Below are 22,538 nucleotides of genomic sequence, written 5' to 3' on the forward strand. Positions count from 1 at the left end.
CATATCCCTAAATAGGAAATGACCTAAGCATTTCTACTTCCAGCTGTGTAGATCAATTATCCAGAGCTTTTCCTCCATGCTCAATGTGATAGAAGAGCACTTATTTTGAATTTTTGCGTTTCACGTGTGTAAAGTGTGATCTGGTATTTCTATCATGCTTTTCCAGATATGATTAAAAGCATATGTTGTTTCTTTATTCCACAGTGGGTATAAATAAGCTTAAAATGTAGTTAGAGGGTTGGAAAGCTTCTGGTGTTTGAGGTGGATTTGGGGGAGGCAAGAGTCTGGATTTCAAATAAGTAACTTTTTATCAAGGCAGCACTCAAAAGTGTGATTTGGCAATTTATTAAAACACTGGTCTTTTACATAAATATTTTATCATAGCTTATTTTAGAAACTGCAGGACTGATGAAGAGACATCACTAGCTAGGATTGGCTAATAATACAGCCTTTATCAAGTTAACAATCAAAATTATGCCATATACACACATACAATTTTAATGTGGACTTCATTGAAAATTGCAGTTGTGCAAACAATTTTAATATTCTGGAGGGGTTAATAAGGAAATTTGGAGTATTTAATGAAGTGTTTGTGCAATTTCACCTGTTTCATGCAAACATTTCTAGATCTAGTTTTTGCAGTGAGTTATGATTATTTGAACAAGTTTTTGTAGGAGAGGAGAATTATTGGATACAGACAAACTGGAAAGGGACCGCCAAATGCTACTTTGGAAGAAGACTCAGTTATGTGTGCACTTTTAATCTGGAATCCAGTTTTTTAAGTTCACTCTTAGTGCCCAAATATCTTGTGGTATGTATCCACAATGTATCATCTAGAAATCCTTAAATTATAGCCCTGTTCAGATGTTCAGTACCCATGGGAATGCACAGGATTAGCTCTGATGTTGATATCCTGCTGGTTAATGAATGAATGAATGAATGAATGATAAAGAGGTCAGTGGAAAAATTGCCATCCCTTTGGAAACCCTACTACGGTACATGTTTTGCAGAAGCCTCCTGATGCTGGTCATGTGTAGGCTGGGAGATGTGACCAATGCACATGGGAGCATCGAAATTTCCTCTAGCCCCTTCAAAAATTAGGTCCTCACATGGGTACAAAATGCCTTAATAAGGCTTGTGAAGACTTTTGCCATCCTCCTTCAATACACAGCATAATTTTGCCACAGATGAAGGTTATCTTCTGCAGGTGTACCCAAGTCTTAGCAGTAATGATCTGCACCTCTTTTTCTCCTGACTGCCATAGCTGGGTTGAATCTAACCTCGGGTAAATTGAAATGCCCAGTATTGTATTGGTCATCCATAGAAAATAGGTGAGTGTGGACACAAGCACATTGTCAGGGTAGTCAATGGGTTTCAAACTCTTGGTGAGTTAGGGACTTCTCCTGCATGCTAAGAAAGGCTCTGTCGGATTGAGTGAACAAGACCAATAGTGGGTCCAACAGTCAAGAAGGCAGTTTCTGCATGTCCTGTGGAGGAAAGTGAGGGGCAGATGGGGCTCATCAAATCGGGAAGGTAGTCCATCTAGGAGAAGGAAACTCTGATGGGGCTCATCAAATCGGGAAGGTAGTCCATCTAGGAGAAGGAAACTCTGATGGTAAACCTCTGCTGCCTTGTGGGGTATCTTTGGGAGAAGAAAAGGCTAAGGAGTAGACCCTACACAAATTCACAGTGAAGTCCCTAAGATGGTTAGATGGTTGGATGGTGCCTTATACACCTCCTTCTGGCAACTCCTGCAGCCCAGCTTGTGCCCAGTGTATTGCACTACTTTCCTTCGGACCACATCAGCAAAGCCAAGAGGGGGTCTTGTTGTCTGGGCAGCCCAGGCTTTGCAGCCCAAGGTAGGTCACTTTGGTGTTTATAACACAGCAGTTGGACTTCACCCCTGCAGATTGTCTCTAGAGACAGATGGATGTCAACAACAAGTATACTTTTGTGAGATGCATACTTACTTTCTTTCAGCAACCATTTCAGTACCTAGAAATTTGATCTTGCTCTAAACCACCAGTGCCTGGCATAGGTACAAAGAGGAATAGAAAATTGGTTTGCTTCTTAAATTGAAGCAAGACAGCCCTGTTGCTGGAATAGAGTTCACATGCTGGCAGTGGTGGTGAACTGTCTGTGATTGTGGTCCTGCTGTGCCTTTCAAAGGAGCTCTCCCATAAAACGGAAAACAGGGGCACAGTCGTGCCATTTTAAGTTATTTGGATAATTTCAGATCCACAGTGAGAAATATGTTGTATCCTGTTCCAGATGCACAACCTGCAATCAATTACTTTGAACTCCAGTGATGAGGGTGCAATGCAGCACAGCAGCCCTTTTCATGAACAACAGAAAAAGAGGGTGAGGGGGACGAATCTCATAGGCAGCATTACAGATTAAGGGCAACGCTTTTACTCTGGAGCCCAAAGAGGAGTAACTCTGCTTGATTTCATAGGTAGTATAATTTGCCCAAAGGGCTAAGCAATTACATACTTCATTTGCTGATACTTTAAGATCCCTGAACCAGGGCGATAGTGCTAATATCTTTAATTAAAAAAAACCACCACAAAAACCACCCTGGAATTTATTTTATTTTTACTTTTTAAAAAAACTCTCTGGATCTTTTGAAAAAGAATTATGACCTGCTTTAACAAGAAAAAAAAGACTTCTTTTTGGAACAAGAAGCAAGCTGCAGACTTGGTTGTTTAGAAAGGATTGTAGCTCAGTGCTAGAGCATCCCAGGTCCCAGGTCCAGTCCCTGGCACCTCCAGGTAGAGTTAGTAATGCCCCTAATCAAAAACCCTTGTAGAGCTGCTGCCAGTCAGCATGGACAACACTGAACTAAATTAACCAATGCAGCTTCCTATTCTTGAATTAACGAAGAGTGAGAAACAATGACGACCAAATGTTTTTATGTCAACGTGTCTTGGATGGCTTCTTCAGTCATCAGCACTCCCTTCTACACTTTCTGGTCTGAAGACGTGGCTGTCCCATTACCCTCAGACAATGGGAATGACTCTCCCGTGGTTTGTCCTGCTCCACAGCCACACAGGAGCATGCGACTCCAAAATGAGCTATGGGCTCATTTTAAGGGTTGCATAAATCTCCTGAGGAAGGGGGCAGAGCCACTGGAAGAGAAGATGACTGAGGCAACATATAATCACAGAATTGTAGAGGTGGAAGAGACCCTGAGGGTCATCTAGTCCAACCCCCTACAATGTACCCCTTATCACCCAGTTCTGTGGCCTCTTCAAGTGCTTTCACCTGACTGCATAGGAGCCATTTCCTAGGGGCTGTGGGGGCTTTGGCCCCCCACAATAAAATATTTGAGGAGGCCGAGCCCCCACAAAGTTGATGGGCATTCCAATTCCAATGGTGTGTCTGCACTGCATCATGTGATTGATTATTCAGGGCAGAGCTTACCTGGGCCCCCACATATTTTTTTTCCAAGTTGGCAACCCTGCATGACTGGAATGTCTTCTGGAACCATGATAATTCCTCTTGCTTACCTGGATGAAAAGGTTTGTGTTTAGAATCCTATGGCTTTTTTGTGGCTGAAATTTCACCTACTATACAAAAGTGAGAGTCACTTCCACTTTTGCCTCTGCTCCCCACCACCACTACCAATGGCATGCAGCTTCCAGAAGGTTGCCCACAATTGAATGTGGCCTTTGAACAGAAAAGGGTTCCCCACCCGCATCTTAAATGGAAGGACAAATCCTGCAGTTCATTGAGGTTTGTTCACTTTCCCCAGAGGTTACAATTAGGAAAAGCCTAGCCCAAAGGACACCCCCCCCTATATATTTGTAGGCTACCTTTCTGAGTAAAACTCTCACAAGGCAATTTACATAATAATCTAAAATTGCAGTTTCAATAATAATGTTTAAAAAATACGATGCAGCTTCCGAAACCCTCACAACATTAGTAAATCAGCAGCACTAAAAACACACACATACATGCCTGGCCCCAAATATAAACACAATTTGAGCAAAGCCAACAGCTAAAAGAAGCACAAATGTAAAGGAAATGTGCCACTCATGCTTAGCCCACCTGGAAAGAAAAGGTGTTCAAGGACTAGAGTGTGGTAGCTTTCTAGAAGTCTGCAGGCAATGAATACCAGAGTCATGGGGCCACCACAGAAAAACATATTGGCTCTCCCCCTTCTCTCACTTGTACACCTTGACATAATGGGTATGCCCAGTGGAAAACTGGTTGCTTATTAAGTGGGAGATAATGGAACAGATTGTCATTTAGAATTGCTTTAGTATATTAACGATTTACATTGTGCCAGGGTGGAGGGAGGGGGAGAGATAGCGTTTATTCAGAATTAAACCAGGACAGAACAAAAATCTAATTCATCAAAGTCATCATGCCACAGCTGTTACAACAATCCATCTCCCGCTGAATTCCAGCCAGCTAATTTTTGAGAAGTGACATTTTTCACAGTTTATTGTTTTCTCATCAACAAGGCACTAGCCACATCAAATATATTCACAGAATGGCATTGGCATTGATGAATTGGCCATGTGCTTTCTATTTAAAGATATGAGGGCTTCAGTTTCTTCGAAAAGAAATTAGGGATTTAAGTATGGGGCAGAAGGCTTCTTTCGGCTTTATAAAAAAAAAAATGCTGCACACATGTTCACCATGCCTAAGCATCCAACAAACAAAGCAAAACAAAAACAAACCAGTTTGTGATATCTGGTAAATGATATTATGGATATCACTTACCAAATAAGTTAAGAATAAGGATGATAGCATAGTATATGCTTTCTATCCACCCTCTATGGCATTCTTTTTATGTATCTGGGGATACCAGTTTAATCACAGCCTGGAAGTGATTAAACATCCGCTGAAGAAGACATATCCATTCCATTTGGCCTTTGGAGATGGACGAGATGCTAGGCTATGGAATTGTGTATTGCTTAAATATGTGGAAGTCTATTTTGTTTATTGGTGAAGTTTTGGTTTTAATGTCTTCATTTTTTGTGCTGTGTCTTGTTGTACTGGTAATTTCTGTACTGCCCTAGGATCCTTGATTAAAGGAAGTTTTTAAAAATATAATTAATTAATTGAAATAAAATTTGTTATAACACTGGCACTGTTTCTGGCAGAAAGGTTAGGTAAAGTTACAGCAGAGTTAGGCAAAGCATTTGTATTCTCAATGTGTAGGTGGCCACTTATCCCAGATGTTCCCTTCACTTAACAGGGTTTCACAGAAATCTCGCTAGTCACTTGAATGTGGCTGATGGAGTTTTGCATGTTCGGTTCCCAAAGTAGTGGACAGTTCTTCACTTCCTAGTCCTAAGTATGGTGTGCTCTGCAGTCTTCATGGGTCTATACCAAAGAGGATTTCCTGGAACTGCTGTACCTTTGGATGTTTCAGGCCAATTGGAACTACCATAATTGTTAGCCAGAAAGGTTGCTGCTGAAGCAATGAAAGGAGACGTAATCCAATGGTAGCTGCTAGCTAGGGATCATGGGACTTGTAGGCCAAAAACATCTGGAGGGCCGAGGTTGAGGAAACCTGGTCTACACTGACTGGCAGTGGTTCTCCAGGGTTTCAAACAGGACTTTTTCCAAACCTCCATGGAGATCTTGGGGATTGAACTTGGACCTTCTGCAGGCAAAGCATGTGCTCTGTCAGAAACTTTGATCATGTCCATACCGTACATTTAAAACTCACAACTTCCCCCAAATAATTTTGGGAACTTTGTTAAGAGTACTGAGACTTGGAGCTCTGTGAGGGATAAACTACTGTAGTTTATCCTGTGGGAGAAACTATATGCTTCAAATGTTTAAGTATATGGTGTGGATCAGTGCTATTTTTCCAGAAAAAGAGGTGCCAGAATTCACCCTGAACGCCTCCCTTGTTCTCTTATATTGGCAATGGTTCCCACTTGAGGAGTGCCAGAACTGAGTTTCGGTGTGTTCTGGCTGGAAACGCCCCCCCCCCCGTGTGGATAAGTTTGAGATCCAGCACAGGACCTTGGGGTGGGTGAAAGTATCACTGTAGTTCCTTTCCATTGCTGGTTTTAACAACAGTCCACTTATATTCATTCCAACAGAAGCAGCAGAGAGTTTCATTACTAGAAAGGATTTAGCATGTAGAGTAACTCCTCTATGAAAGGGAAGGCCGCAGGGAGAAGCTTAGCAAGAACGCATTAGCCTACCTACCAGAATTCCAAATTTCCTGTAACAAAGAAATCTCATCAGACTACTGGGGAATCACATAAAAGCACCCAATGTAAAGCCACTATTGCTAAACATATAATTACTTAGGTAGGGAGAAGAAATGGAGATCATTTATTTTTAATGGGTTTCACGATGACGAACAGCGGCAGAGTGAATCGTGAACCAGCAGAGGAAAGGTTATAAGAAACATGTTCCGTCTTTCATCTTAGCTGGATCTAAACTGAATAATTTGCAAGTGCTGTTTAACACGGAAAAGCTTTTAAAATTGGCATTTTAATATTAACCTCCTATTAATATTAACCTCTCTTATAAATACAAATCTCTGTGTGGCTTTCCTTTATCCACTGATATATTTTCCATTCAGTGAATAAACTGGTTTTGGTCAAGTGCTCAAGAGTTGTCACAGTACGATGTACAAATGATTTGCAGATTGAGATAATTCTTGTAGCTAGACTCCTTAAGCATTTACCCTAAAATAGTCCTGTTGAACTGAATAAAGTAACGGTAAATGATTTCTTTCCTGGCGAGAAGAGGACTATTTCTTGTATTTGTGAGAAAATAAGCAAGATGGTGCAAATATGATAACCAATTATATGGAAAGATAGTTCCCATATTTTCTTCTTCTTCAGTGCTTCTGCCATAAATTGAAAAGGCAAACATACAATGGCCTCCCCCACCCCCACAAAAGCTTCAACTGTTGAATTTTTGCCTTTTCATGCAAAGGGATGTACCGGTAGGAGGATTTCAGTTCATTATACAGTTGGGAGCAAACCTCCCCATTCCACATCTGCTACAACATGCTCAGAAACATAGACCTGCGGATCAGATCACATGTCTACAAATCTTCCCATAGGAAATAAACAACTATCTGACTTTTAGAAGACACCTGAAGGCAGCCCTGTTTAGGGAAGTTTTTAATGCTTGATGTTTTATTGTGTTTTTAATATTCTGTTGGAAGCTGCCCAGGGTGGGGTATAAGTAATAAATTATTATTATTATTATTATTATTATTATTATTATTATTATTATTATTCCCAGAGGGTGGTTCATCACCAACCTATAGCCATATTTGTTAAAAACTTTTGACTAAAAAAACCCCCCAGGAAGTGGTGGTACTTTATTATGTGCCACCCCATTCCTGAGTGTATGGACAAAAAGAAGCCCTCCGACAATCTCTTCTTCAAAGCAATTTTGATTTTAATAATAATAATAATAATTTATTATTTCTACCCTGCGGCTTCCAACAAAATATCAAAATACAATAATTCACCAAACATTAAAAACTTCCCTAAACAGTGCTGCCTTCAGAGATCTTCTAAAAGTCAGATAGTTGTTTATTTCTTTGACATCTGATGGGAGAGCGTTTTTTAAAAAATTGTTTAAATGATTTAAATGATTTCCCTCCCCGCCCTGTAAAAAAGTAAATAAATATCCAGATCACCTTGCAAGGCTTCTTGTGAGCAAGGGACATGAACAAGATCAATACTGTAAATTCTCTGTACATTTTCTTGGGAGATCACAAATGGTGGTTCTTGCAGGTGAAAGGTTGCAGGTCCCTCAGGCACAGTTCATTTTATATCCTGCCTGGTCCATGCACACAAAATTATTCAGGAGGAGAAAGCGGGTGAACAAACTCACAGATATGTGGAAGGTAAATATACAAGATAAGGAGGTGATGGAGGCAGCTGGAGAAAGGTCACTTTGATTGACAGTGTAGTCTTATACATCTTCTATTCAGAATTAAGTCCCCTTGAATTTAATGGAACTTACTCCCAGGATAGTGGGTATAGGATTGTACTGTAAAATGTTTTATTCTTCTGTGGACCAAACTTGTTAAGCTTACTGCTGGCTGACAGAGCCCTTAGAGGAGGCATTTTAAAGGGTTTATCTCTCTATCCATTTGCACAACATACCTCACCACAGAGGTGAGGATTAGCTAGCAAATATTTATATAGCACTCTGTGGAAATAAGTCTTCTTTCCAGCCAAGAATCCCTCAGACACCCTCCTTTTCTGCCTGCACAATTGTCTACAGTGATAAACAGCCCGGTTCTAAATACATTCACAGTCATGTTTTGAATACAGTGGAATGTACTTCATAGTAAATATGCTTCAAATGGCAGCCAATGTTTAATTATTGCATTAGTGTATATGGGACAGATTCCCAAAATCCCCCGCGGGTTTGATTTTCAAGTGTTCAACATCCAAATTTAGAGACATGTTTTCAAAAGAATACAGCCTCGATTCAAGGTCAGATTTTTCAAAAGTGCTTGGAGCACAGTAGCTTCCTTTGTGTCACCCCTGGGCAGATTGTCAGAAATGTTTTGCGAGCCTGGGAGCTCTTTTGAATTCTAGCCCCAATTGTGGGTGCAAGTCTGTGAATGTAATTATCTGAGGGTGTTAACGAAACATCAACCCAAAGAAAAGGCCATTATTGTGCTGTTATGTATGAATATATGTATGGGGCTGACTTACGTTAAGGACATATAAATAAGCAGATAGAACTGAGAACTCATTTGAATAAACTTAAAACACATTGCTTTCATTTATAGAAAAAGCTTAAGTGTTAATACTGAAGGGAAGTTGTTTTTCCATGAGGCATGTCCTTAAGGTTCTGTGGAACCCAAATCATACTGCATAAACAGCTTCCATCTGTTAACTCCAGACTATTTCTTCCAGCTGTGAAATTTGATCACTTCATCTGCTTTATGATGGACTAAAACAATCCGCAGCAATATTTTAAAAAAAGTTGACGTTAAAGCTTTTCTTTCTTTTTTTACAAAAACAACCAACCAAAACATTTTCCCTGCATTTGTGAAGCCCCTTTGAATGTCAATTTCCATTAGCATTGATTTAATCTCTGTAAATACTGTAATTTTTGATTTTCTTAAAACACAAAACCCTGCTCTCCCACCCCAAAAGCCAGAGAGACCATTCTGAGCTAAAAGTCTTGACCCTGTAGAAATATATAAAACAGCCAATCTTATTCGGAAAGTTAGTAAGGGAAACATATATTCAGAAGAAGCACATGATGTAAAACATCATTCTAGAATCCATATTGGGGAATTTGTCCAAATCTAAAGAGATCGTCACAGTAAATGTTGGTACATGGGAAATCAAGATGTTCAAATATTTACAGAAAGTCTATTTAGGAAAGGGAAGTTTAGGAGAAAGAGAACTTAAACTGACTATTATTGATCCCTCTCCAATTAATCAAATGGCAGTAAATTAGTACAATACCCCAAATCTATGCAAATTTTATGCAAATCTGTGGCCTTTTCTGTGAGTGGTTTGAAGGGCTCAGTCTACATTCAGTACACAGGTCCAAGAAAACCCTGTTGACACCTGCTGGTTATTGGACAGTTGCATCTTTCATAACATAAATAAGTTTAGTTACCTCACCCTTGAATTACATCCAGCCTCCAAGAGACAAGTATTTACACTCAAGATATGTTTTTGAAGTTATAGTTGTGGTAGCAGCCTAATAGTACACAATTCACCTCATGTAGCTACCTAGTTGTTCAGAAGGAAAAATAAAAGCCAGATGCATTATTTCATATATTGTATTGCAAAGTAAGATTTCTGGCTTGCAAGTCTAGCTTTCATGAACTCCTCCTTGTCAAGCACCAGCAACTGCCTGGTGACTTTCCAACATCCTGTTCTGATTAATACCTTTCTATATCTGCTTCCCCTGCTGTTGCTTTCTCTCAGCTTTGCTGACTGAGGTGCCCTGAGGGCATTACACCTAACTGCCGACAATCAGCAAATAATAGCCTAAACTTTTCCACAAGTTTGCATTTACCCTGACATCAGCATTCATTTGATTTAACAATTTTATGTCCTTTTGGCTTCTGATTATCCTAGGGTCCAATTGGTTTGGATGGAAAGCTGGTAGGTGACTCCCCTCCCCCCCCCAAAAAAAAACCCTACTGAGCCTTTCAATGTACTTCACTTTTTTCTTCCTATCTTGAATCACTTATGAAGCTTGCATATTTCTGTCAACTTATAATTTACTTTGTTGTTGTTCAGTCGTTCAGTCGTGTCCGACTCTTCGTGACCCCATGGACCAGAGCACGCCAGGCACGCCTATCCTTCACTGCCTCTCGTAGTTTGGCCAAACTCGTAGTTTACTATTTGTAGACAAAATTACGGAACTTTTATCAAATTGACTTGCTTTTAGTACCTCTGTCTTTTTCTTTATATATAACCAAATTCACTTGAGAGTAGCCATTCAAAACAATTTTATAGTTTATAAAGGGGTTGCTGTTTTTGTTTTAGATATTAACTTGTGTTTATAGTTTATGGGGGGTTTATTGTTTTGATGTTTTTGTTTTAACTATTTACTTGTATTTTATCCTGTGAACTGCTCTGAGATGAAGGGTGGTACCGGTATATAAATCTAACAAATAAAATAAACACAAATAAATAATTTTAATTTATTATTGCTGGATGTTATATTGAAACACCACCTTTTATTCAAAATGCAGTTCACAATAGAAAGATACCAATAAACAGGCTTCGGTATATTACTGCTCCCTGGCCTTGGATCCTAAATCTTTGGAAATCAGTGGCACTTCAGATGTCGTTTAAACTGCAGTTCCCACCACCCCAATCATTGGCTGGGCTGATGGGCTGCAGGTTTCATACAACATCTGGAGGGCCAAAGTTTTCCCATCTCCGCTACAGCCCCTAACTTGGAATTGTCCATTATGAGATACCCGCAATCTCAAATAGTCAATTACATTGCAAATTATTGTATTTGTTTCCTATAGGCGCTATATGATATAGGAACTAGAATGTTTACATACATTCAGTTAGTCCAAGGCTTTCTTCCTCAAGGAATTCAGTATTCAGCCACATATTAAAAGTCTAGTAAATGGAGTTATTCAGTGCCAGAATGTTTGTGGGACTGGGTCCTTCTGTGTAGAATTTATGATATCAGTAAAAGGCAAAATAATTACTGAAGCTCTAGAAGTGATTTCCCCTTATTTGGTTGAATTCTTTGTTGTTCATCATGTGATGGGAATCAATGGAAATTTACGGAGGCTGGTATGCGGGGGGGGGGGGAACACTTCAGAGAGACGTACTGACACCAAAGGTGCATTTAACGTTCTCCTCCATTAATCAGATTGAAATCCTATTTTCAAACCTTCATCCTTTGAGTTATGGGTAAATGGGCTGCTATAGTCCACAAAAGTTGCAATATTAATAACTTAGAATATTGCCTGTCAGATAGCTGCAGCCCTCTTAGTGGATGCCATGAGTACTGCTCAGACTTACAACGCTAGATCTACCAGGGTAAACTGGATATTCACCACATTTCTAACATGAAAATACTTCTTGATACCTCCCACTTTTGTGTGGATGATGCCATTTTGGCTACGTAGCGCATCAGGAATTGAGAGAATGGTGATGTGCCTGGATTCCTTGAACGTTTCCTGTTTGACAACTTACTAACAATGTAACAAAGTGCTCAGAAGATCAAATCTTTTTATTAGTAAAAGACTAACAAAGGAAAATAATTATTTGATCTCATGATGATTTGTACTCCAGGAACAGGAAATATGTCCAATACTGTAATCTCTGTTATGCTATTTTTAATAAAATGACTGCACAACTTTTTGCAGCCTTAATAGCAGCTGTGTGCCACATATAGCAGTATAGACTTGAAAATATCTTACCATATTCCATGTATTTTGAACTGAAGAAAGGGTTTTTCATATCCAAACTGGCCATGGGATGCTCTCTGCTCTCTGTTCATTACAACTGTTTCTTAGTGTTGCATGCCAACCCCAATCTCTGAGCATCCTAGACACTTAACCAGTGTTTCCTTTTGGAATGAGGCACAGCAAAGACTGTTGTGTCTTTATGATATATGGCTTATTCACATGAATATACAACCTGAGCCTTCAGTGGAGGGGTTCACAGCACCAATACCCCAAAGGGGTCTTGCTTCTTCCATAGCTTCTTCAAACATTGCTCTGACTCCCTCTTGCTTCCAAGCGCACAGCTTTTTCTTCTCCCTTCTAGCTCACATAACTCAACTTTCAACTCTGGCCTTCTGTCTTTCTAAGAGACAAATGGGAGGCTCACCCATTTGCCCTGTGGCACAGAGCCACTCCCTTTGTCACCTTAACAACCCATACTTAGCGGGCCATTACTAGGCTAGCCTAGCTATTCCAGAAATTGAATCCATGCTGGATCCAGGAATTATAAAGGTGAGGGGTAGGCATTAGAAGAGTCTTGCCTTGCAGCCTACTCCCCCTCTAAACTCATAACAATAGCTATATTCTGGTCTCTGCAAAATGCCTTCTGAGCTCTTACAAAATTCTCTTTCTCTCTGTCTGTCTGTCTGTCTCTCTCTCCCTCCCTCCCCCCCACCTTTCCTAATGGAAACATTTATATATTTTAATAATCTATGGTGGGGAAATCCAGGCATCTTTTTGTAGCACTGGGCATATATAATTTCTCTCTCAGCTGGGGTTGCAATGTGTATGTTTTTGAGGGATGTCATGGTGCAAGGAAGTATAGAGCAGTATGCTTTCATGTAATTCTTCAGCCTGAGAAAATAAATAGAACATATATGAAAGTAATGAAAATTAACTATCAGTTTTTTTAAATGATCTAAAATTGATTGTGTGTTTCTACCTGCGTGTGTGCGTGCAAAAGACACCCCTCTTCCACCTCCTCTTCTCTCTGTCTCTTAAGCAATGGAAATGTCTTAAAACAGAATGTTGCACTTTGCTAAAATTGGATTTTACTGTCACCTATTAAATAATATAGCAACCATAAAATGAGTTGTAAAAGACGAAGGGCTACTATTTTGTGCAACTATAGAATTTAAACTTCTGCCTCTTTGTGTCTGCTTAATTCATCTTACTTGGCAAAGCTGCCATTTTGTCCTGGAGAGGCACTACAAGTCCTAGACCAGAAGCCGGTGTTTGTCCTGTCTCACAGTTATCAAAATGTTTGGCCAGCAGTTTGTGGTTCTGTGCTGTGCAAGACAGTAAAAATCCAGCGGGACTTTCAGAAATCAGAATTAGTTAAAATAAATTTCAATTGGTAAATGAAATTGGACTCCCAGTAAGAATGAAGGCTGCAACAATTCATGAATTAAACCAATACCTACAGTAGCGGGAATTCAGTATGATAAAACAGTCTATTGTTGGTGGTCCTATAGTTACACAAGAAATTTCTGGAGGCAAATTCAGAAAGCAAAAAATAATATTTTGGAAGACTGGGGTTAGGAACCATAGTATTATTGGTAACAATATTGATAGTGATAAAAAGGGGCTTTGTTCCATATGACTGTAACTAAGGTTGGTCCTACTATTAGGCAAAGTGAGGCAGCCCTGAAGGCAGCAAAGGGGTAGAGGGCATACAGAGCTATTTGACCCATGCAGATCCTATTTTACTCCCTAAGCTAGCCCTCAGGTGCCATGGAAGACTACTTCCCGTCACCAGTTGTCAGTTTTTTGTACATGGAATAGTGGAGGCTGCCATTTTGTTGCCTCAGGCAGCAAAAATGTCTTGGAACAGCCCTGATTAAAACAGCCAGATTTAATTTATGTTAGATATTGGAGGACTCCACAAATACCTAAATTAAGAGAATGGCATGTAGAATTAAGGGATACAGCTGTCTTAAGTAAACTAACATGAGCATTATGGATGAAATGGGGAGTGTGTAATGAAAGTATGTTTGAAATGGAAAGGGGAAGCTTTATACAAGAATGTGAGACCAAATTATGTTGTAGGGTATCTGATTCAACTGTTATAGATGTTTTTCCGTTGGTTGTGTGTGTGTGTGTAACATAATACACAGTTTCTTTTATTGCAAGTTCCTTTTTTTAAAAAAAGTTTAATAATTCTAGTGCATTATGAACAACACAAAGTTCTCCAGCAGGGAAAGTCTGCAATGCAGAACACTGAAATGTATCCTCATTATAGGCCTTGAATCTAAACAGACTTGTATGTATAAATACATACATAAACAGTATGGAGTTGCTTGAGGATGGGTTGACATTCTATGAGCAGTTTTGCAAGTTTTAAATATTGTGGTGTCCTATGGGTACAATTGAAGAGATAGTGGGGCTGTTTAAAAATCTAGCAGAGTTAGCTTTATGCTTTGGGGTGGGAAAGGAGACCTGCTGGCTGAGCCACCGACAAATCCATTGCTCTGCCGTTTCACCATTGGCAGGCCAAGTGATGGAGTGCAGCTTTTTATTTCTCTCTCTCTGTGACTTCTCATGGAAGGTGCCTTCACTTGACTTTCAAGTACCCCCACTCTTTCTCTTTGCACATATGACACAAAAAAGCTCGCCCCGTTTGGCACGGTCCATTCTCCCATTTGAATCTCAGTGCAGCATTTTCAGTGGGGAGTCTGCTGTATGGTGGAGAAAGGCAGGGAAGTCAGCTTTCACCAGTTTCATTATTCACACTTAATTCTGGATCCAACCCTGTATTTATCGGAGTCTTCATTTAGGGCCTCCTCTCAAGCAGTCTTCTTACCAAAATCCATTAGCTAGTGACCCTACCTCAGGAGTATTGTGGCATGCATGCAGTGGGAATCACAAGTAGTTGGAAATGGCTGTTTTTCTTCCAACTTTGTCTGCTGGACACATTAATTTTACATAAGTCATTAGCAGCCCATTTTGAAAATAAAATTTCACAGCTTCTTCATCTCACATTATACACCAAATTTGCTTCTGGCTTGCACCTAACTAACTAGACGCTGTAAGAACTTAAGAAGCTTCTTAACTGAAATTCCTTCTTCAAATAATTCTGTCACTCCCATTATGGATCTGTTACTTTTAACTAATTTACTAATTGGTATTCTAACCAAGTGTCTTTAAGCTATGGGCTTTCAGCTGTGGAGTTTTTGTATTTATAGAAGGTGCATTTCACCTGATGCTCAATGACTTGTGGGTTTGGGGTGGGTGGAGAGGAAACCAAGTTTAGACCTTTTCTAACTCCTTTCCTTTCCTTTGCAGGGTCAACCTGGTCCTCAAGTAAGTGTTAATTTTAAATTATTATGCATACTAGCAGAATTTACATCAAAATGTAGCAGTGCATATTGTTCCTGTTGAGTATGCCAGACAGCTGTGCCTTCTTTCCTGATGTTCCTTCCCATTCTGCTCACCTCTGGCCACCAACAGACACTGTGGCCTCTAAGTATGCTCAAGTCTTCCCTATTTGGGGCAAGGGCTGCCTTGTGGGAGATGGATATTTTTCTGGTGGGGCTGTTTCCTTGCATGGTTCCTCTCCTCTTGCTTCTCAGTAACCCTGCATTGGCTACAAAGTTGCAGTATGTCAGCCCCTGAGTTTGCTGTTAGCTTATTACTTGTAATTTTAGTCTCATCGTCATCATATTCCTTTATTGCAATAGCTATGGACCACATGGAACAAAACTGATATTGCAAGTTTGGTCTGGTTAGTTTAAAATTGCTATCATTACACAATACAGTAGGCCACATATATTTCCCAGAAGAAACAACTGGGGGCCCCCATATGCTTGAGTTCTATCAGCTGTTTGACCAGATGGTGCTTTTAACAATGTATTACTAAATAAAGCAGGTCTCTTAACTATGGCTTGGAACTTTGTCACAGAACTTTGAAGTTAGATAAAATATCTTAACAAATGTGTTGCAGGAGCTGGTTTGCATTAACTGCTTATTAATCACATGCTAATAATGCTGCTGTAATCCAGGAAGCCTTCAGTTACTTAGGATAACATTGGCCACTTTGATTAATTATATGCAAGCCTGGGACTGATGTCTGCTTTGTTTAAGAATAGCCCAACTTGGAGCATAATTAAATAAATGTGAATTCATCCAAAAAGAGAGAGAACGTCCTGGGTCAGACATGTAAAAGAAAAGCGCTGGGGAATAATTTTTTTTGGAGTTACAGGGCGGGGGAGGGGTTTTTTTTTGAGGGGTTACCAGAAGGAGAATGGAGGAGTAGCAGGCAGTGATCAAAACCACATCAGGCTTTTGTTAAAATAAAACTGAAGTTCTCGTATGAGGTTTGACTCACGTTAACAACTTTCTTGAAACATGGCTTTGGCTAGCAGAGTTTCCTTCACCAGCTAATAAATTTTGAGAACTGTAGCCATATTCAAGCACTTAGCGGGACTTGTGCATTCCATTGGGTTCAGTAATGTTGTGTGGCTCACATAGAGGGCAAATGTTAGTCCACTATGATGACATAGTGGAGGCCCTTGAGTTCAGGTTTTCAATTATTACCATTTAAACACTTGTATGGTTCTCTTTGAGAAAGGATATTTATTTGTTAACTATCAATGCCTACTTTGGGTTTTTCTTTTCTTTAAAACAAACAAACAAAAGGAGAATGTTGGTTCTTTCACACAACGGGAGTTCTCTAACCTTAACAGAAGTATTATAATGAGCATAGGAATCCACGCAATGGGGTGAGCTCCCATTGCCCTGTCCCAGCTTCTGCCAACCTAGCAGTTCAAAAACACGCCAGTGCAAATAGATACATAAATAGGTGCCGCTGCGGCAGGAAGGTAAACGGCATTTCCGTGCACTCTGGCTTCTGTCACAGCATTCCGTTGCACCAGAAATGGTTTAGTCATGCTAGCCACATGACCTGGAAAGTTGTCTATGGAGAAATGCTGGCTTCCTCTGCCTGAAGCAAGACGAGTACCACACCCCATAGTCGCCTTTGACTGGACTTAGCTGCCAGGGATCCTTTACCTTTACCTTTTTCCTATGCTAGTAACACAACCATTCCAATGCCAGTGGAAATTCTCCTCCTCCTCCTCCTCCTCCTCCTCCTCTTCTTCTTCTTCTTCAAATTTGTAGACTGCCCTTCAGTTGAAGATCGCAGGACAGTTCACAATGTAAAAATTCAGAATGAGAACACAAAATGCATAATAAAACAAAAACAAAGCAGTAGCCCCCTCCAATAAGCACATTTAAAAGACCATATAAATGTTCCCTGCATCTGTTCTGGATGGTGTGGCTGGTCTACATCAAAATATAGGAGTTTGTCACATCTCCTAATCAAGTTTCATATCTCATGCAATTGATGTCATGCATTCACTGTAGTTTAAGTGTGCTCACCATATCCTACAAGGGAGCATATATTTATCCATCTTTTAAAAGGGGCTAGGGTAACTGAGTTTTCTTCTTCCTGTGTCTCACTCCCTCTCTCCAATGTCTCCCTCCCTCTCTCCATCTTCCCCTAGTTGTATCCAAAAGGAATATTATGACAGGACTGCAGAAATGCCCTCAATTCCACATTCAGCCTTACAGAGAGCAAATGAAGTGTTTGTAAGGCTATGGAGAAAGCCTGTTTAATCTTGTACAGTGTCTAGTGGCTCCAGGTATTTGAGGGGTGGGGGTAGGAACCAAAATCCATTGACAGCAATAAAAATAATTAATGCACAATAATTGTGCATTGATTGTAGTTCCGGACCACAACCTTCCTTCCCTCTTCCCTGATATACTGTGTGAGATAGACCAACTGGTACAAGACAAATTTGTGTGCTAATATTTGTTGAAAATAGGGCAAGAGGATGGTAGAGCAGAAACCTAATTCTTCCACTGACAATTGTTTCTTCCCTAGTCTTGTTTTTATGGAGTGTTTCCTATATCTGTTCAACACATAGAGAATGAAATGTGAACATGTAAAGGAAACTTTAGTGTCCATGTTCATCTTGAATCTTTTTTGTTATACTGTTTCCCTGACAACTGTCCCTTTAAAGCAAAGCAACTTTACAATAAATAATTAAAACCATTGAATTGTAGTTCTGGATTTAGGCTTTTGTTTAGTTTTTCACTATTTTGGTACAATAAAATAGTATATGTATTTCAAACTATAATATTTTCCATGAAATCTCCTGTTTCTGTTAAACTGCTGGCAGTGAAAAAGCAAAACAGTACTGTCAATTTTTTGCCAAAGTCTTTAAATGATATGGTTTTTTTGTTTCGTGAAAAGGATAAGGTTTCTCTGTACATACCTCCCCACCCCCTACCCCTTCATTTTTATGCTGAGGATACAGTGTGAATGAATGACATTTGAGCTTATTTAATGCAAATCCTTTATCCAAAAATTGTGTCAAAAAGCTTTAAGAATTTCCTTGTCCAGTATTTGAAATCGCCCAATTTACCTCATCGAAAAAGTTTCTGTACTAATTCACACAGCCATTGTTATTTATGTGTTTTTTATATACCACCTTGCCTATGCTAGTTAGCAGATGAAATGAAATAATATACATTAACAGAAGAAAAAATATGCAACAATAGAACAAAACATTAGCAATAATAAATATCAGCTTGCCACAGTGGAAACTTTGTACAGCAAAATTCCCTCTATTCATAAACAAAATTCAACACAATAAAGCAGAGGTGTCAGGAATTAAAATTTGACAACAGCTGAAATAGATAGATAGATGATAGAGAGATAGATGCTTTTGAATTATGGTGCTGGGGGAGACTCCTGAGAGTCCCATGGACTGCAAAAAGATCAAACTTATCCATCCTTAAAGAAATCAGCCCTGAGTGCTCACTGGAAGGACAGATCCTGAAGTTGAGGCTCCAGTACTTTGGCCACCTCATGAGAAGAGAAGACTCCCTGGAAAAGACCCTGATGTTGGGAAAGATGGAGGGCACAAGGAGAAGGGGACAACAGAGGATGAGATGGTTGGACAGTGTTCTCGAAGCGACTAGCATGAGTTTGGCCAAACTGCAGGAGGCAGTGAAAGATAGGCATGCCCGGCGTGCTCTGGTCCATGGGGTCACGAAGAGTTGGACAAGACTGAACGATTGAACAACAACAACAGAGAGATAGATGATAGAATAATCTTATGCCACACCATTCACTTGTTGAACAGGATTTAATTTCACCCAAACCTTGTGCACCAGCAGAACACAGCATTTCTGCTTGTGAAAGACCAAACCAAACACTAGTGCAGCAATGTCCTTTTGCCAGCATGAGGTTATTGCAGTGCAGTGAATAAAAATGGTTGTCATTGGGGTACAGAGGGGAAGAAGAAGCAGTTGTAGGGATCCTATGCTCCTAGCAATGGCCTAATTTTACACCTCTAAGAGAAGTGCAAGTGAAAACACTCCTGTGGAATCAGATGACTGCATCCCTTCCTTGCAACTCCTACCACAGTGGAGAATTCCAGTTAACTCGGGAGCCGATTCCACAGTGCACTACCAGAAGTACAGAAGCTGCCATTGTTCACATATTTCAAGACCTATGACATGAGGGCACTCTGCCTTTATGTCTGTCCGGTATAACCTTGATGAAGGAGCACTTTGCACAAGCAGCCAGCCAACCAGTCACCAGGGAGAATAAAAAACAAAAGCTGGGCAGCTGAATAACACATCATCTCAGAATCCTTACAGGCTTCCTGCCACAGGACTTCTGACCTCAGCACCCACCAGGGATCTCAGCTGCACTTCTGCAAAGATAAAGCACTTCACAGCAAGACAGGAAAAATTATCAGATGGGGGAATCCATGCTTCAGTTTGTGACATCTACACCTCCTCCTTCCCTGCCCCCAAATGCCCCAAACAAAGGAGATGCAGAGCAGAGTTACCAAACACACCAATGTGCAGTTCTGGGGAAAGTGTGCATTAACTATGCAGTCTTCTCTCACTGAACAGGGTAAGCTATGCAGAGAACACAGTTTTCAATAATGGGGTCAGCAACCTCCTGAATTCAAATAAGATTCCAGCATGTACCAGTGAAGGCAATGGGAAGCACAGTCAACTCAGTGAATGGAAAGCGCTCTGTTTTCCACTTTTGCCACTGCTGGCCAAAAACATGTTTGTCTTTGCAGAATTAGAGTCAGGGAACATGAAGCAAAAGAAATAGGCATCCATTGCCAAAACCATTATTTAATGGATGGTTATTGTCTTGGTCAATTTGAGGTTGAGTTAAATGGTGTCATGTCACTGATAGAAATTCTCTGTCAGCAGAATGATGAGGGAATTCATTCTTGGCTATTTTCCCATGCCCTCTCCAATCTGCTGCAGAGGGTTTGGGGACCTTTTGGATAAGATTTAGAAAGGGCAGGAGAGAGAGGGAATAGCTGAAAAAGCCTTCCCTTTCTGTTCTGCTGATGAAAATCTTCTCATGGATTCCACCCACTATCTCTCCCAGCCAATGAAACACCCATATAAAGGACTGCCAATGGAAAACTAGGTTGCAGTGTGGGGGAGCAGAAAGCCCTTAATCAACCTTCCTCAGCCTCCAGATAAAACTCCCATGAGCCCAAGCAGCATGGCCAATGGTCTGGAATGATCTAGTCCAACAACAACTGGAGGGTCACAGGTTGGCAGAGGCTGACCTGGATGATAGCACCCTCTCTCACTTATTCATGCACCCCTCAATAAAAGTATTATTTGCAGCTGCTAGCCATTACTCACTATTATTCCTATTTCTTTCTTGTCCCTCTGAAGGTACTATTCAGTGTGAAAGCAAAGATATTCATCACCTCTATGCCTACTCAGCAGCATACGAAGCTGGTTTTCCCTCTCTGTTGGTCAGAACTTAGAGTCATAGAATTGTAGAGTAGGAAGGGACCCCAAGGGCCATGTAGTTCAACAGCCTGCAATGCAGGAATCTCAGCTAAAGCATCCATGACAGATGGCCATACAACCTCTGCTTAAAAACCTCCAATGAAGGAGAGTCCACAACCTCCTGGAGGGAGACCGTTCCAATGCTGAACAGGTCTTACGGTCAGAAAGTTCTTGCTCCATAACTGATGCTGTTTAATAAAAGATTGACTGTTTCATCTAAGCCTTTGTTCTCATGATGATTAATGTCCATTTCTGCAGTTCAGGAAGGCTGAAACTTGGGAAGAGAGCTGTTGCTTCAGTAATGAACTAGGTCACAATGGGAGCCTATACCAAGAGCTGGAGGCTCCGCCGCTTCCTGGCTCTTGATCAGGCCTTTCCATGTACTTCCTTCTCTTTCAGAGTAGTCTGACATTGATTATATTATTATTATTTATTTAATTTCTATACTCCCCTTCATCCAGGAATCACAGGGTAGTTTGCAGTATAAAAACACAAAAATACATACAGTAGTAACAAATAAACATGCAGGTAGTGATCAGTTCAGTAGCTCTGAAATTCCTGTCTAGCATACCATATTTTCTGCTTGTCTGAGAGCTGGCCAAGAAGTCAGACATCTGGTTTGGTGACCTCCAGTCCTGACACAGTAATGTCTGGATGCAACAGGCCTTCAGGGTTTTTGTTGGGCAGGGTTTTTGCCCCAGGGTGTGGAAATCCTCTCTTTAAAGCTGAAGTGCAACAAACAGCAATTCGGGTTTTCCACAGTTTGCAAATTGCTCCAATTCTGTTTTAAAGAGCAGGTTTTCATGGGGACAGCTCCAGAGCTTAAAACAAAAAAAGAGTACTTGGACATGAAGCTTTAACGTGCAGGCTGTGCCTGAAATGCACAAAGGAAGGGGAAGTGTGGATAAGCCCTTAGTTTGCTTTTGCAAACATTTGTGGCAGATTGTATCATTTGGCATCATATAATGAAACAGAATAATATACCATTGTGGTTATAGACTTTTGGAGTTTCTTGCCACATAAATGATATAATGTATATAAATATGTATGGAATGCCATGGTGTTCTGTACAGGACATTGGCATGATTTCCAGGTAAGATTGAATCCCAGAATCGCACATTTACTGTATTAATTAAACCATACTACATGGCATAAGTCCTTGAAATTCTCACAAGACGGGGGGACGTACTTAACTTTCCAATGGAAACCAACTAGGGTTTCAAAATGCTTAACTTTAGCTGGATTGCACCCAGCATTTGTAGATTTACATTTCACTTATACTGTGTTTGAGGCTGCAACACAAGTAGGTGATAAATTTGCAGGCTTGTGAGCTTATGAGGGTGGGTGGAAAGAAAGGAATGACAGGTCCTCAAGAGTAATTTTAAAACCACATATTCCTTTGTAGAGTTCAAAATGTCATCATATTCTATAGGTGATATTTTGACAACCAAGTACTGCAGACCAGCATCTCAATTACTGGTATTTCCAATGAAAACAAATTGTAGCATGGACATGGGAAATGGGGTGGGGGAATCCTACACTTTGGTTGTGTTTTATATTACCATCTCAGAAATTCTGTCCCTTGGGAAATATTTTACAAAGCTATTGCTTCATATCAATATTTTACTGCTACTATTGGCCTACAGACCAGTTATGACTTGGGGATACAAACCATCACCTCTTTTACAATCAAATTTTATAGTGGTATTTGTGGATATTGCAAGAGGAAACCATTTCTGGTTTTTTTTTAACATTCTTAAAAGAATATAAAGTCATAGTAGAGTTCAGA

The 22,538-nt window shown here is 40.2% G+C and overlaps 1 protein-coding gene across 26 annotated transcripts in view; it reads left to right on the forward strand.

The window, feature by feature from the left end:
* The window catches only part of COL25A1 (collagen type XXV alpha 1 chain), a 269,680-nt gene that overhangs the window by 142,597 nt on the left and 104,545 nt on the right, over positions 1-22,538 (forward strand). For 17 of the 26 annotated variants that reach the window (XM_033160230.1, XM_033160237.1, XM_033160234.1 and 14 more), the window contains 2 exons: positions 10,059-10,085; positions 15,185-15,202. The exons of 1 other annotated variant lie outside the window; for it this stretch is intronic. In XM_033160230.1, coding sequence (XP_033016121.1) covers positions 10,059-10,085; positions 15,185-15,202 — 45 coding nt within the window. The remainder of the gene's footprint in view (positions 1-10,058; positions 10,086-15,184; positions 15,203-22,538) is intronic. 8 more of the 26 variants (XM_033160248.1, XM_033160225.1, XM_033160236.1 and 5 more) reach the window with 1 other exon arrangement.

Source organism: Lacerta agilis, chromosome 9 (assembly GCF_009819535.1).
Source record: "Lacerta agilis isolate rLacAgi1 chromosome 9, rLacAgi1.pri, whole genome shotgun sequence".
Lineage (NCBI taxonomy): Eukaryota > Metazoa > Chordata > Lepidosauria > Squamata > Lacertidae > Lacerta > Lacerta agilis.